This window comes from Haliotis cracherodii, unplaced genomic scaffold (genome assembly GCF_022045235.1).
Source record: "Haliotis cracherodii isolate W230 unplaced genomic scaffold, xgHalCrac1.p SCAF_1, whole genome shotgun sequence".
Taxonomy (NCBI): domain Eukaryota; kingdom Metazoa; phylum Mollusca; class Gastropoda; order Lepetellida; family Haliotidae; genus Haliotis; species Haliotis cracherodii.
Genome location: NW_027266264.1, coordinates 11,240,449 through 11,255,819, shown reverse-complemented (window position 1 = coordinate 11,255,819; position 15,371 = coordinate 11,240,449). Strand labels below are relative to the sequence as shown.

At 38.3% G+C, this 15,371-nt stretch overlaps 1 protein-coding gene across 1 annotated transcript in view; it reads left to right on the top strand.

The window, feature by feature from the left end:
• Positions 1-15,110, top strand: part of LOC139454167 (cubilin-like) — a 52,361-nt gene extending 37,251 nt beyond the window's left edge. The window contains exons 23-43 of the mRNA XM_071235715.1: positions 48-172; positions 646-795; positions 1,115-1,202; positions 4,229-4,350; positions 4,691-4,840; positions 6,086-6,185; positions 7,376-7,500; positions 7,739-7,888; positions 8,162-8,246; positions 8,518-8,642; positions 8,882-9,031; positions 9,201-9,285; positions 9,455-9,579; positions 9,807-9,956; positions 10,322-10,400; positions 10,595-10,713; positions 11,224-11,379; positions 11,912-11,993; positions 12,369-12,493; positions 13,057-13,215; positions 13,847-15,110. Of these exons, the coding sequence (XP_071091816.1) occupies positions 48-172; positions 646-795; positions 1,115-1,202; positions 4,229-4,350; positions 4,691-4,840; positions 6,086-6,185; positions 7,376-7,500; positions 7,739-7,888; positions 8,162-8,246; positions 8,518-8,642; positions 8,882-9,031; positions 9,201-9,285; positions 9,455-9,579; positions 9,807-9,956; positions 10,322-10,400; positions 10,595-10,713; positions 11,224-11,379; positions 11,912-11,993; positions 12,369-12,493; positions 13,057-13,215; positions 13,847-14,148 (2,752 nt within the window). The 3' untranslated portion in view covers positions 14,149-15,110. The remainder of the gene's footprint in view (positions 1-47; positions 173-645; positions 796-1,114; positions 1,203-4,228; positions 4,351-4,690; positions 4,841-6,085; positions 6,186-7,375; positions 7,501-7,738; positions 7,889-8,161; positions 8,247-8,517; positions 8,643-8,881; positions 9,032-9,200; positions 9,286-9,454; positions 9,580-9,806; positions 9,957-10,321; positions 10,401-10,594; positions 10,714-11,223; positions 11,380-11,911; positions 11,994-12,368; positions 12,494-13,056; positions 13,216-13,846) is intronic.
• The last annotated feature ends 261 nt before the right edge of the window (positions 15,111-15,371 follow it).

The window sequence follows — 15,371 nt, the reverse complement described above, 5'->3', positions numbered from 1 at the left end:
ACAGAAGCCTAAAGTAAAATGTTGATATAATTCATCATCTGTTTCAGCAACGAACAATGTGTTTGGACAATAACGGCAATGTCGTCAACCTACTACGTCAGAATCGTCGTATTAGATTCTGTACTAGAAGGTGGAAGTGGATGTCCCTATGACTTTGTGAAAGTTTTTGATGGTTGGTAAAAGATAATATGTATCATATTTGAAAATGATCACAGAGGAAAAATGCAGATCCATTACGCACCTTGTTTATGTAGGCAATGGTTTTAGGTTTATGCTGATGTGGACATAATTTCTGTTATATCGAATCAGTTTTATAAATGTGGGAGTCCCACATTGAAGCTTACCATGGCAACTTGAAGAAAGCAAGTATTATAATTGGGGCGAATTTAATTATAAGGTTAATCAATGGCCATGATCGCATGATCCAACCATGAAACAGACCTTACACAGTTTGCAGCGTCTCAGACGTCGAGGCTTGCGTCTTTGTATTTTGAGACAATCTATCACTCAAAGGTATTTGAGGTAGTATGTAATTTTTTTTATATATTTCCATTTATGTTGTTCCATAATAAGTATAGTTTCACCATGCATCCTCAAAGCATTTTGGAAGTCTGGTAGTCAGACCCTGCATTCGTTTGTTTCCAGGAAGCAGTATACATTCACGTGTGTTACAAGTGTGGTGCAATATAATGGAGCCTACAGTACAGAGCACTGGGCAAGCAATGACTCTGATGTTTAAATCCGATACCTCTAACACATACAAGGGTTTCCGGCTCAAGTACTTTGAAACAAACAGTAAGTTTGCTGGAATAGTTGAGATTACAAAACAATCCATCGAAGTGATTGTATCAAAAACCGACAAATGGTAGACAATAAACAAAATCATTTTGACAATAGCGATTGTTCCAAGGCATACGTTGCATTGGGCAATATGCAAAGGGGGAACGCCATTTGTCAGCCCAACTGATAGGATGATAATCGTTTGTGTAGCCTATAGACATTGTATAAGTAAAAGAAATGCAATGAGCTGAGAGCCAGCATTAATTTTGCAAGATAGGAAAAACTATTTTTAACAATAACTAGTACATCTATTACAATGTAATATTTCCTTCAGTTTCTCCTCAATGCGGCCCCGCAGCTCTGGTCGCCACGACTGCTTACCAGTACCTTCAGTCCCCAGGATACCCGACAGCGTATCAAAAGTAAGTAGATAAGCATTATTCTCACTTCAACACTCACTGTTTTTAAGATACTAATCTAATCATGACATATAATGATCATATTAAGCACATATTTGTGTTCAAAATGTATGTTATATGTAAAGGAGAAACCACTTCTCCACGGGATTATTTGCGACTGTAAACCCTGAAGGGAGGGAACATACCGATGGTCAGGGTTTTGCAACCTCAAGTGATCCCGAGGAGTAGAGTTTTGTCCAACATATGAAGAGACTCATCAGAAAACACCGATATACGTTATAGTGAAACGGTACAGTGTGTCGTGGTATAAAAGCGTGTGAGAGAAAAAACACGTGCAGCATGGACCAACTGGATTCGTGACATGTAAACTTGAACAACCGTTCATCACCTGCCGCGGTGGCTCAGCTGGAAAACAGTGGGTTACAAAACTAAACACGATATATATGTGAGAATGCAGGATCGATTCGATTTCAGAACATTGGACGTTTGAAACATTAAGTACACCTTTATAAGTATAGAAGTACCAGTAACTCCTCAAAGGAGGGTTTACAATGAATGTAACCCTTGCAATGGATTACATTCAAACTAATGCGCTCTGTAGGGGAATTCAACCATTCCAATTACCCTCACGGGGTTACAAAAACATGTAAGAGATGTATAAATATCTTAAGTTAGTGAGACTTACATGTACACAATGAGAATCGGTAAAATCCTTTGCTGCCGTGGATGGAATTATATCACATGGAAAGATGTAAGGTACGGTGTAAGGTGTCTTGTCAATAAGTAGTGAGTGTGTCCAGCTAGTGCATTGAATCATTGAAGAATGACCTTGGGAATCTTATTTCATATCCGAGGAAGGATAAGCCGGATTTAGAAGACGTCGTTTCATTTGATTACAGACATATTCAATGAGGAGATTGCAGGCCGGGACATATTCAAAACGTCAACGCCAGAGCATAATCAGTTTCGAGTATCTGCCGAAACAAATTGCACTTGACGTGAAAGGCATTATAATGATAAGAAATTTGTGAATATAAAAATGAAAATCAGTACTTCCAGTGGGAATATCTGGCTTTTTTAAAGCAATTTGTTCTAATGTTAATTATTTCTTGCAAAAAGCATGAGGTAACAGGTTGGTTGCGTTTCTTCGAGCCTTTTCATTGGTGCAAATCCAAAAATGCATATACAGTTTGCAAGAAAAAATGTTATATACAAAACCCTTTTGAGTGTACATACATTTCTATCAAGTGCCTCCCTGAGCGACAAACTAGTGTAATTACCCTGGAATTAGTTTCGACCTTGCATTTTGTGAATATGACCCATCTTCATCTTCATTTCTTATTGTTTTTGGTGATAAATATCACTTGACATATGACTTGGTTGTTGTATCGAGTGACCAATAATAAGCTGGCATTTAATTCTTTTTCTGTGTCTCTGTGATCATTATAACCCCGGAATCCCATCGGTGCCTTAAACTTCATGGGTCGACTTTTTACAATAAATAATTGAGTCTACAGATACATATACTCTTCATAAAAAGAAAAGCAAAACGAATATCTTTGGCCATAAAAGCAGCATTAGTCGACCAAGAGGTGCAAAATGAAGAGGTTTTATATGTTATAGTGTCAGTGACAAATTTCCCCAATCAAAATGATCACAACAAGGACATGTGAACCATAAGTCAGGAAACACGTACGATTCGGAAAAACGCCCCCAGTGCATTAACCAAAGGGCCATGGAGCTGCGCGTACTGCACGTGCAGCAGCACTATGAACGGTATTAAAGTGCGGGTTTTTTTATTGTCTGGCATCTGCGTCAAGCGAACAGTGACAGTTCAACACCATGGCAAGATTAACAGAACTGCAAAGAAACAACGTCATAGGCAGCTTGCAGGCAGGGGAATCCCGATCAGCTGTAGCCAGGGTTATCAATGCAGCGCCCAGCACCATCACAAGGCTGTGGGATCGGTTTCAACAGCATGGGTCAACACGTGATCGGCCAAGGTCGGGACGACCAAGAGTAACCACCCCTACACAAGATCGCTACATCCAACTGCGCCACCTACATGAAAGGACGACCAGAGCCACCTCAACAGAATCCCAAATACCCGGACAAAGCAGAATCTCCGCCCAGACCGTACGAAACCGTTTAAGAGCAGCAGGTCTACGAACTTGACGTCATGTTCGACGCGTCATAATGAGTTGACATCATCAACAACGGCTGGATTGGTGTCGTCAGCACAGAGTATGGCATCGACTGTGATGGAAAGTTGTCTGGTTTGGAAGAGCATGGGTCTACAGACGTCGGGGAGAACGTTACGCCGGACACTGCGTACAGGAAGTGGAAAGGTTTTGTGGGGGTAGTGTTATGATGTTGGCGGCTATCTCTAGGGCAGGACAGATTTGGTCCATATCCAGGGCAATCTTACGGCTCAACGAAATTCTCCTACCACACGTCCCCCCAATTGCAGCCACCGGCAACGGTGTATTCCAGCAGGAAAACGCTCAATCCCATACAGCACGGATCACAAGAGCCTGTCTACACAACAACAACGTTGATGTTCTCCCCTGGTCCTCCAGATCCCCGGATTTGAACCCGATAGAGCACATGTGGGATGAATTGGATAGACGGCTACGCGGCCGTCAACCACAACCCTTACACGTTACAGTAGTTGGCTTTTGCGTTGCCGGCCGAGTGGGCTACCATTCCCCAAAATGTGATTCGCATACTCGTCTCTTCCATGGGCAGAAGATATCAGGCCGCTATCGATTTCAACGGGGGACATACGAGCTACTGATGGTAGCTGACCTTCACCTTGGACCTTTGCTATGTACCGATAACTGAGATGACTACAATCACCAAGTGTTCTCTCCACAACATTTTGTCTCAATACTTTGCACGGTTCCTCGTATAAATGCATTTTCCTACCTCACACAAATCTGGCTTTGCGTAAACGGCTTCTTGTTTTGAAGAGTATACATATAATACATGACAAGTGACGTGCTGACTATATTTATCATCTGTTTCAGCAATGAGCAATGTGTTTGGACGATGACATCATCACCAAACAACATCATCCAAATCATTGTGGAAGATTCCCATTTGGAGGGTGGAACTGGATGCCCATATGACTTTGTAAAGGTTTTCGATGGTCAGTACAGGATAAATTAGACGAAATGTATCGCTAGGGTAACGTCACGATCTATGACTACATTTGTGCATTTCTTAGAAATCATTGCAGATTGCGTGTTGATCACGTTTGATGTATGGCAAATGCTGTATAGTTTGTTCCTGAGTAGTAGCATACTTACAGAGGTGCGATACAAAGGAACTACAGTGCGGTATATGACGCTCAGGTCTATTTCATATCTCCCCGAAAAATATCACAATATCAGAGTCATTTGGGTTTGACGCTTCTATTAAACATTGAATGTGCAACCTCAAAGGATTATGATAGTATGATGAACACTATTATATCCAATTGTTTCTAGGTAATAGCACAGCTTCACGGATGATACGAGTTTGGTGTGGCATGACGACACCTACAGTGCAAAGCTCTGGGCGGTATCTGACACTCGTGTTTAAAACTGACAACTCTAATACGTACAAGGGTTTCAGACTGAAGTATTTTGAAACAGCTGGTAAGTTCCAATGTATCAGTCGAGGGTACAAAACAAAATCCATCTAAAAGTGTGAAAACATTTAAGAATCGGCTTTTAATTTGTGGGGCTTCAATGGAGTATGAACCTTTATGGAGTGAGGGCCAAACTGTATGAATGTCGGAGCAAATCAATTCTTATAATATTTTGATCACTATTTTTGTCCTCGAAGGATGTTTGTCTAGATCTATATACAATTTATTTTAGTATATTTTGTTTATGTTTACACTGATATCTATACAACAACCAGCTGTATCACGGAATAAACCAGTTTCTGATGAAGAGAGGTGACATGAGCGTATGTTTGCTCAACTTGCTTTTCAGGAACACCTGTTGTAGTTTGTTTAAAACAAATGTATTCAAATAATATGATTGGAAGAGAAAGGTTTGTTTTAAGAACTAACCTAAAAAGTCAGTCAGAATGACAGCTCGTCGTTATACATGTACATCAAGTACAAGACGTCAAAATGGCCGACCACATGTGTGGTGGTTGCATCATTGATCAATGCATTATTGGCCGATCATTGAAAGGTGATTATGGAGATGTCTCAAATAGATATAAACTAAGGTAAATTCGAGTCGATACTACGATAGTTTGGAAGTGCATTTCTTCGTTTTGTTCTCTGTGATGGATCGAAGCGAGGATATTCGTGAACGATCATGAAGTCGAACGCTCTGACGTATATCTATGTATGTTGAAACGCTGAATTCAAAATTAAAGGGTTTAAATGATCAGAAACAACGCTTCTGTGTGTATTCATGCTGGGAAATTCTCAGGGGTTTCCCCAGGAATGTGGAAGTAGTCCGTCAGTGTTTACGTCATTTCAAGAACACGGTCTCGTGATAAACGTATAAAGGTCAAATTCTGTCGTTCGTACACATATGAACATCAATTTTGCGGTTATGTAATCATTTGTGTGTGAATATTCAATCAAATGGTTAGATATAAACATGTTATTGAAATAGTATGTGTTGTTCTTTTAACAAACTATAACATGCCATTCGTATTCTTATTATATATCTTGGTCCTAAATTGTTGATCGAAATTACATAAGACAACTGTCAACATGTTAATATTCTAAATTAGAATAGCTAGTTTCGATTGTCCGACGAAACAGATTTCATTGTGCGTAAAAGCAAAATACCTGTGAAAATCATATGAATGGATCACTGAAAATCATGGTAAACTGGTGCATGTATTACTATGTTTTTTTTTATCTTCTTCAGCCTCTCCGTCGCCTGTACCTCAATGCGGCACCTCAAGTCTAATGGCCATGACAACCGACCAGTACCTTGAGTCCCCAGGATATCCTGTAGCTTACCCAAAGTAATGACAATCAAATTATTCTTGACATAATCCTTATTCACAATTCGAGAACAAAATAGAACGAAAATACAGGTAACGTCAACAGTCAAACATCGTCGCGTGAATTCTAGAAATATATAATCATATCATTTGTATTTAGAAAAATATATGCACAGCCATTAATTATAAAAGGTATTCAATAATCATTTTTCGAGACAATTACATAAATTTCCTAACCGGAAAGGTTTTTGTGTATCAATAAAATTGCACAATATGATCCCTATGCACGCATATAAGTAGATGTTACATTAACTGGGGTATGTGTACTGTACAATTTGCAACAACAGAATTCACGGAAACTTCCCAGGACAAACGTTGTTTTTGACATCTAAACCTTGAAACCATCTGAACCTTAAGGATGACTGGCATGATTGAAATTGGATTACCAAGGATTGCTTGGATGCAAAAAAAGTACTTGAAATATCAGGAATCTTGTATTTAGGAGATAAACATGCGGCGTTTTCAATGTAGAGCTTGGTTTCCTGTAGATTTAACCTCGCTAAATTTAACATTTCCATTCTACCATGAGTAAATAAAACGTGGACCCTTTGGTGCCAGCAAATATATTGAGTGAAGCGGCGTAGGTTGAGGCCAGTGTTTTGAGTGGGATGAGCACCCTCAAATGCTTGTGTTACCATCTTGTGTTCTCAATCGGATGTCGTTTCCAGGTATGTGTCAACGCAAAAGATGGTTACACCAGACGCTTACTTGTTCAATGACAACTAACCGCACCCTTCTTTGAAACCCAGTAAACTTGTCATTTACGCATGTGTTGACATTATTAGCGAAGCTTCTCTTCTTTTTAAACATTAAATACTGTATGACCCTTGTTTCATGCTTCTGAAATAATCCCTGTGTAGTGATATCAAATATTCACTATCCAACCAGTAGACGTTTTGGTGTTCATTGCATGATGCCCCAGCGTTCCAGTGTATCCGTGTAGCTTTAGTATTCATGTATAAAATCATGATCATCCCCACCTCGTCAATGATGTTGTTTTCAATCAACGTCTACTTTCAATGATGATTTAATTATCGTCATTCATATTAAATATTTATAGCAAATATGTAATGTGGGATGTCATTTCTTATCAACAGTAGTTTCAAATTTGATCATAAGAATTAAATACAAAATTGCTACATCTGTTCCAGCAATGATCAGTGTGTCTGGACGATAAGGGCATCCTCGACAGGCAAAGCCGTGAAAATCGTTGTACAAGATTTAGTTTTAGAGGGCGGAAGTGGATGCCCCTATGACTCAGTTAAAGTATACGATGGTTGGTAAACAAAAATTGATTGTGAGATGCAATATTATAATCGTGTAAAGGGATTATATCAGGTGAAAATTGATTAATTCATTGCAAACATTAACGATTAAACGGTTTTTTCATGTCTCTCCGCATCATATCAGAATATCAGAGTGAGTGGGGTTTGACTCTTCCATTAAACATTGAATGTGCCACCTCAAAGCATTCTGACTGTAGTGTGGCTAATATTATAACCATTTATTTCTAGGTAGTGGCACATCGTCACGGATGATACAAGTTTGGTGTGATACGATGACTCCAACAGTGCAAAGCTCTGGGTTGTATCTGACACTCGTGTTTAAAACCGATAACTCCAATACATACAAGGGTTTCAGACTGAAGTATTTTGAAACAGCTGGTAAGTTCCAATGTATCAGTCGAGGGTATAAAACAACATCCATCTAAAAGTGTGATAACATGTCTGTTTGAATATCCGATCAAATGTTTAGATATGAAAATGATATTGTTAACTTTGTCGTCCAATGTTGAAAACATACGAAATGTCATAAGACAACTGTCAACAGTTGATTTTCAAGTTTAGGAATCGTTTAATGCGTCAAATGTTACACTGCTATTTTATCACAAGACCATCATAAACTAGTACATATATTTCTGTTTTCGTATCCTACAGTAGGTCAGTGCGGCACCTCAGATCTGACGGCCCAAATGTCCGATCAGTACCTTCAGTCCCCAGGATATCCTGTCGCTTATCCAAAGTAAGGACAGTAGAATTACTCTTACTTAATACAGTCCTCATTTAGATCTATTACAGAAAACTTTGCTATTCGTGAATCGATATCGATATCGCTCACACATCTATTCTCCTTGATATTTATATTGCAAACAATTGTTAACTGCTTATTAAAGATTTTAAATGATATCTTTTCATATGTTCAGTACTTTCTGACGGATAATTAAAGATACATGCAAAAGTGGTTCAACGGAATTGCTAGGACAAAGGTTGATTATGTATAACATCTGTTCCAGTAACGAGCAATGTGTTTGGAGAATAATGGCTTCCACGTCAAGCTACTTCGTCAAAATCGTTGTACTAGATTCAGATCTGGAGGGCGGAAGTGGATGCCCCTATGACTCAGTTAAAGTTTACGATGGTTGGTAAACAAAAATTGATTGTGAGATGCAATATTATAATCGTGTAAAGGGATTATATCAGGTGAAAATTGATTAATTCATTGCAAACATTAACGATTAAACGGTTTTTTTCATGTCTCTCCGCAACATATCAGAATATCAGAGTGAGTGGGGTTTGACTCTTCCATTAAACATTGAATGTGCCACCTCAAAGCATTCTGACTGTAGTGTGGCTAATATTATAACCATTTATTTCTAGGTAGTAGCACATCGTCACGGATGATACAAGTTTGGTGTGATACGATGACTCCAACAGTGCAAAGCTCTGGGTTGTATCTGACACTCGTGTTTAAAACCGATAACTCCAATACATACAAGGGTTTCAGACTGAAGTATTTTGAAACAGCTGGTAAGTTCCAATGTATCAGTCGAGGGTATAAAACAACATCCATCTAAAAGTGTGATAACATGTCTGTTTGAATATCCGATCAAATGTTTAGATATGAAAATGATATTGTTAACTTTGTCGTCCAATGTTGAAAACATAGTACATATATTTCTGTTTTCGTATCCTACAGTAGGTCAGTGCGGCACCTCAGATCTGACGGCCCAAATGTCTGATCAGTACCTCCAGTCCCCAGGATATCCTGTCGCTTATCCAAAGTAAGGACAATAGAATTACTCTTACACCTATTCTCCTTGATATTTATATTTGTTAACTGCTTATTAAAGATTTTAAATGATATCTTTTCGACGTGATTATTAAAGTTACATGTAAAAGTGGTTCAACGGAATTGCTAGGACAAAGGATTATGTATAACATCTGTTCCAGTAACGAGCAATGTGTTTGGACAATAACGGCTTCCACGTCAAGCTACTTCGTCAAAATCGTTGTACTAGATTCAGTGCTAGAGGGAGGAAGTGGATGTCCGGATGACTTCGTTAAAGTTTACGATGGTTGGTAAATATGAAATACATTGTAAGATACAACATGCATCTTCGTGCATTGTGATTATATCAGTGGCTTTTCGCGCTACAAAACAACGTCTCCTAAATATATCTCAAAAGATGTAAAATAAGTGAGTGAGTTCGGTTTGGCATTTCAATTAAACCTTGAATTTTCTACCTCAAAGCACTTTGAATGAGAAAGGGCAAATGTTACACGTGTATCCATTTGCTTCTAGGTAGTAGCACCTCTTCACCAATGATACGAGTTTGGTGTGATACGACGACACCTACGGTGCAGAGCTCAGGTCAGGATATGACACTCATGTTTAAAACTGACAACTCTAACACATTCAAGGGGTTCAGACTCAAGTACTTCGAGGCAACTGGTAAGTGAAAGTATATTCTTATCGAAAAGTATCCGGACAAATGTTAAAGTTTTACAAAATGATATTAACATCATGTTATTAGGATTAAAATTGTGAAATTGTGATACTTGTGTTCCAATAGAATGATCTGACGATTCGTATGTAGAGGCTTATGCTCTTTCGGTTTAGCAAATGATATAAAGCTCTTTGAAAGACAAACCACAACATGACGGTCGTTCTATTATCTCAACATACACTATACATACATGGCCATGAATGTAGTTTGCCGTGAATGTTGAAATGATCATAAGTCGCATTTAAAGGTTGGTCTTCCTATTTATCTTAGACGTTTGATACTGGCCCATGTACTTCCATCAATGTTCCAGGTTCTTGCGGAGGGCAACTGAGTGCATTGTCGTATGACCAGTATCTGCAGTCGCCAGGGTATCCTGAGAACTATCAAAAGTAGGAGTCTATCATTCACAGATAATTTGGATAAGATGAAATATTGAACTTTTATCTATTTTAAATTATTTTTTGCAATACGTTATTGGTGTTCATTACCCTTTTGCACAATAATGGCAGCAATTTAGATCAAATACTAACTGTAGTTCCAGTTTATGCAACAGTATGCTTAAATTATGTCTATATTGTAACAGCAACATGAATTGTGTCTGGACCATCACCACTACTATGTCAGACATCAAGATTAAGGTCGTCAACTCCGACATCGAACACAGCGCTTCATGCAACTATGACTACGTCACAGTCTATGATGGTAAGCTGTTTATCTCCAGCTTCGTCGATGTTTGAAGTGGATTCGTGATTCTCATTGTTTTTATCACATTATAATAACGTGCTGAGGTTGCGACCAATGACATACTTATTAGTCATGCATTCAGTTTAAGTTTCTTTAACAAACGTATTTTCTATGATTCGGTGAATGTTTTTAGTCTGAAGTTATTCTAAACAAATGTCAATAGCAATATGTTTTCTTTCAAATTGAGAGCAACAGTTCCGCAACAAGCCGCAAGTTTCTACATAACACATAATGGTACATTTTAATTTATATACGTCAAAACAGAATTACGTGCACAGATGTGTTTGACGTGATTATCTGAGTGAATGCACATTTAAACATGATTCCACCCATATCCAAGAACACCATACATGGCCTTCGCTCATTGTGTGGATCATAACGTAGTCTTCAACATAACGAAGCATACGCTACCACTCCATCGCCCCTGACACTTTGAGATAGAAAGAATATTAACTAAATACGTTTTAGGATCCAGCACGGATTCAACTGTACTTGGGACATTCTGTGGGACACAGAAACCAACCTACGTCAGTTCTGGTACAGCTGTCACCATTAGGTTCCATTCAGACAACTCTAACACATTTAAAGGCTTCCGACTTTCCTATACAGGCGGAACGTTCACTCGTGAGTATTCTTATTCTTATGAAGGGTTATGACAAACTGCTGCTATTTCAAAGTAATCATATGTGTGTACTGATGACTCTCGTGACCTTTGTGCACCAAATAATGTCAAACAAAGATTTCAAAAGGTAATAAATATCTAGTCACTTCTAGTAACATGCAGTAAACGGTACCTTGCATTTTGAGGATAATTATGTTTTGATTTGATTTAAACATATTTTATTGACAAAAAGTTAAAACACCCTCTCCTAGATTTGACACAGTTGATTTACAACGGTTCAAGTGATGCATTTCCTGACACAGTTTTTCATTTCCTATGCAAATTCAAACTAGCATACATGTATGATTTGGTAGTAAGCTATTGCGTGCACGTTTCTACATCAGTGCTTAAAATAACACAAAACTCACATATGTACACGATTAGTAACCACTACGTAGTGCTTTTCTCGTTGGCGATAGATACTTCACGTGGACATATTACCATTCTCTATGCCAATTACTATAACACAACATATAGCCTCTTGTGTTTATTCAGCGTGCGGTGAAGAAAATCTCGTGGCATACTGGTCTTCTTCAAGCGACCTCACATCACCAAACTACCCCTCCGATTACCCAAAGTAAGTTACACAGATTGACACATTGCAGTGTGATTCGCCAACATATGCAAAACTGTTCCCGACCGTAAATAGAAAGTAGTTTGAAGTAGCGAATGTTTTCCCTGTTATTATTTTTGTGAAAAGGAATTTGAGTATTGTTTTGGTTGCCACAGTTGTTACTGAAAAGTAATATAACTTTAACAAGTTGCAACTGCAATCATAACCGTGAAAGGGAATTTGAACACAGTTTCGACTGCCACTGCCATTATAACCGTTAAAAGTAATTTCTATATAGTTTAGAATGTAATCATTCTGACAAAAGGCCAGGTATCGACTTTGTTCTTGTCTTATTCAATATGATGTTTTATGTTTCATGGAGCTATTATTTTCATGCAGCAATGCTGACTGTTCGTGGACAATAAATACAGAGGATCCTGACTACGTGGTGAACGTTGACGTCATTGCTTCGGACATAGAATATTCTCCCAGTTGTTCCTACGACTACTATGAGTTGTTTGATGGTAAAATGAGTTGAATACGACCTTAATGTAACGTTGTCATTTCAATCCGTCAACTTAGAATTGTGCGTTTGTTGAAGGGTGGGATCTTACTCCTCTTTAACGCTAATCCAGCAATGTCACGCCTCTGGACTGCACCCATGATATGTCTGGAATGAGGAGATTTTCGACAGTTTTAAATGAGTGCTTTAATGACATTGCTATTTTAAATTAATGTCTCGGAAGAAATAAACTATTTTCATGAGTTACAAATTCTTGAGTTTTCAAGGACACAACATATCTATATGAGATGCATGTTAGCATTTGTAAAATTCATCCAAAGCATTGTAATTACGAATAAAGCACAACAACTGTCATGTTCTTTGTCAAGTGCATGTACAGTGAGGAGTATTGTTTTATTCGTGAATTGTGTGATGCCAGTTAGTGGTGCCACTTCGTGAAAGACCAAAGGACATAAATTCGTGTTGGCTTCCGTGGTTAGTTTGTTCTTGCCAAAGTATCATTGCAAATATGATTGTTAAACCCTTTGTGTCACCATGATCATGTGCATATATTTGTTTGCATAGGATCTGATGACACCTCCACCTCACTAGGGAGATATTGCGGCAGCAGTCTTCCGACAACGCACAGCTCCGGACAATATATGTTCATCAAATTCCACTCCGATAATTCCAACACAGGAACAGGATTTAAGATTTCGTACCAAGCCGAGGACCGTGACGACTGTGAGTACTTGATATTATATGCGTACCAATATTATGTTCAGACTGTACATCAAAAGGTATTCCTGAACATCAAAAGAAGGTTGTATTTTCGAATATCAAATATATACTTAGATAACCAAAATGCTTACTTCAATTCTTACTATTACTACAAAATATAGTATATCCTACAAATACATCTCCTGAATCATATTACAAGCAATTTGGAACATTACTCAACTTCGTGAAATGTAGGAATCGTTGTTCCCATGAAATGGATTTGTGGTCACGCCTTTTATGAAATGAATAAAATATCTATGGGCTTCATGTAATGTCTGAACAACAATCAATATAATTTCACAAATTGACTGATATCACTTGGGTCAAGTTATCATATTTTATGTTTGAAGGGTCAGCATGACACTAAGGTAATGCGTGCATTCTTGATCGTATGATTAAAATGATCTCATTTAGGCACTGTGGTCTCTTGGCCAATCAGTACACGATGCCACTGTTATAACATACAGTTCGACGGCAACAACATCTATGTGTGATACTACCTGCAAGATACATTTGCCTTTGGCTTACAAGTTAATCAATCGGAGTTATGAAATGCAAAAAGTATTCTAAAAATACACGTACACTGTTTGTCTAGTTTCAGATCTTGACTCCCCTAATATCGCTGCCATTGTTGGAGGATCTATCGGTGGGTTCGCCTTCATCATTATTATCTGCAGTATTATAGCAGCAGCCACCAAGAAGAAATCTCGGCCAACGGTCAACCAAATTCGCAACGAAAACATTTACAGTGTCAGTCAGGGTCCCTATGAAACTACAGTTGCTCCAGCCACCTTTCAGCCACCTCCTCCATATTCTCAGGTGGTCAGCCCCCCTCCCTACCCCCAGCCTGTTGCTGCAAGTGACAGAGCACCAATCGTAACCCAAGTACCTGATTGAGTTACATGACATTGAGTAGTCATTGAACAGCAATATATACAGATCCAAATGGAAGTTATTTCGTAAAAGGTTATTTTCGATGAAATGGAGATTAATAAAGGATGTTGTCTTACTTTGGGAAGCATACTGAAATAGTTGTTATGATTATGTTATCTAAGTAAAATGTGGGTTCATTTTCGTTGATATGAAGAAAAAGAAAGTTGTCTTGCAAACATGCACATAATGATGCTTGTTTTGCTTATGTTATATAAATAAAATGTCAGTTCCTTGTTTGACCCTTCTTGTGTTTGTGTGATTTGTAAATCGTATTCATGTCGAATCATTTACATGCCTAGTATAAACTGTTTAAACAAATATTGGTGATGAAGAAAAACATTGAACATCATCTCTCTTTTTGTCTCTTGGGAGCAACACAGTCATATATACCTTTGAAACAATACATTTGTATGGTGTCTCTTTTCGGCAAACCTACATTTAGTGGTCTAATGTCACTCGTATGAGTCTCGCTCAGATGGGATACGATGACAGGCATTAGCCAAGTCAGCGAACCTGGCCCTCCGAACCCGTTAGTCGTCTCTTACGGCTAGCATGGGTTGCTGAAGATCTTTTCTAACCCTGATCGTCACGGGTTAATTCTTAATTTCGACAATTTTACCAATATGGTTATGAACACCTTTATTCATCTACAGGTGATTCCAGAGCAAATCTTTCTTGAATATGAAATCACTGAGCATCAATGAGTAAACACTTCATCTATCTATTTAACACATTTGTGTCTGAATTTCCTTTACATACACAATTATTCCAACTGTGTCAACATAAATCTACTTGTCAATTGTACAGGGAAGATTATCGATGTAATGCCTATTGGGGACAAAGAGGAAGTCACCCTTTGATATAAAGTAAGAACATGTCCAATTGATTTTGAATATGTTGTATGTTTTCCTATTTAAATAAATGCTGATGGGGTAGTCTCGTTGTGAAAGCGTTTGCTCGACACGCCGAAGGCCCGAATTCCCACATGGATGCAATGGGTGAAGCCGATTCTGGTGTATCCTGTCGTGATATGGATTGACTACAGTAAACTACGGTTATAACGAACACGCTTATAACGAACTGACGGATATAGCGAACTAAAAATTTTGGTCCCGACTATTTGCTGTAGTTATGCTGTATATATGCTTATAACGAACTACGGTTAAAACAAACTAAAATTAGTAGTC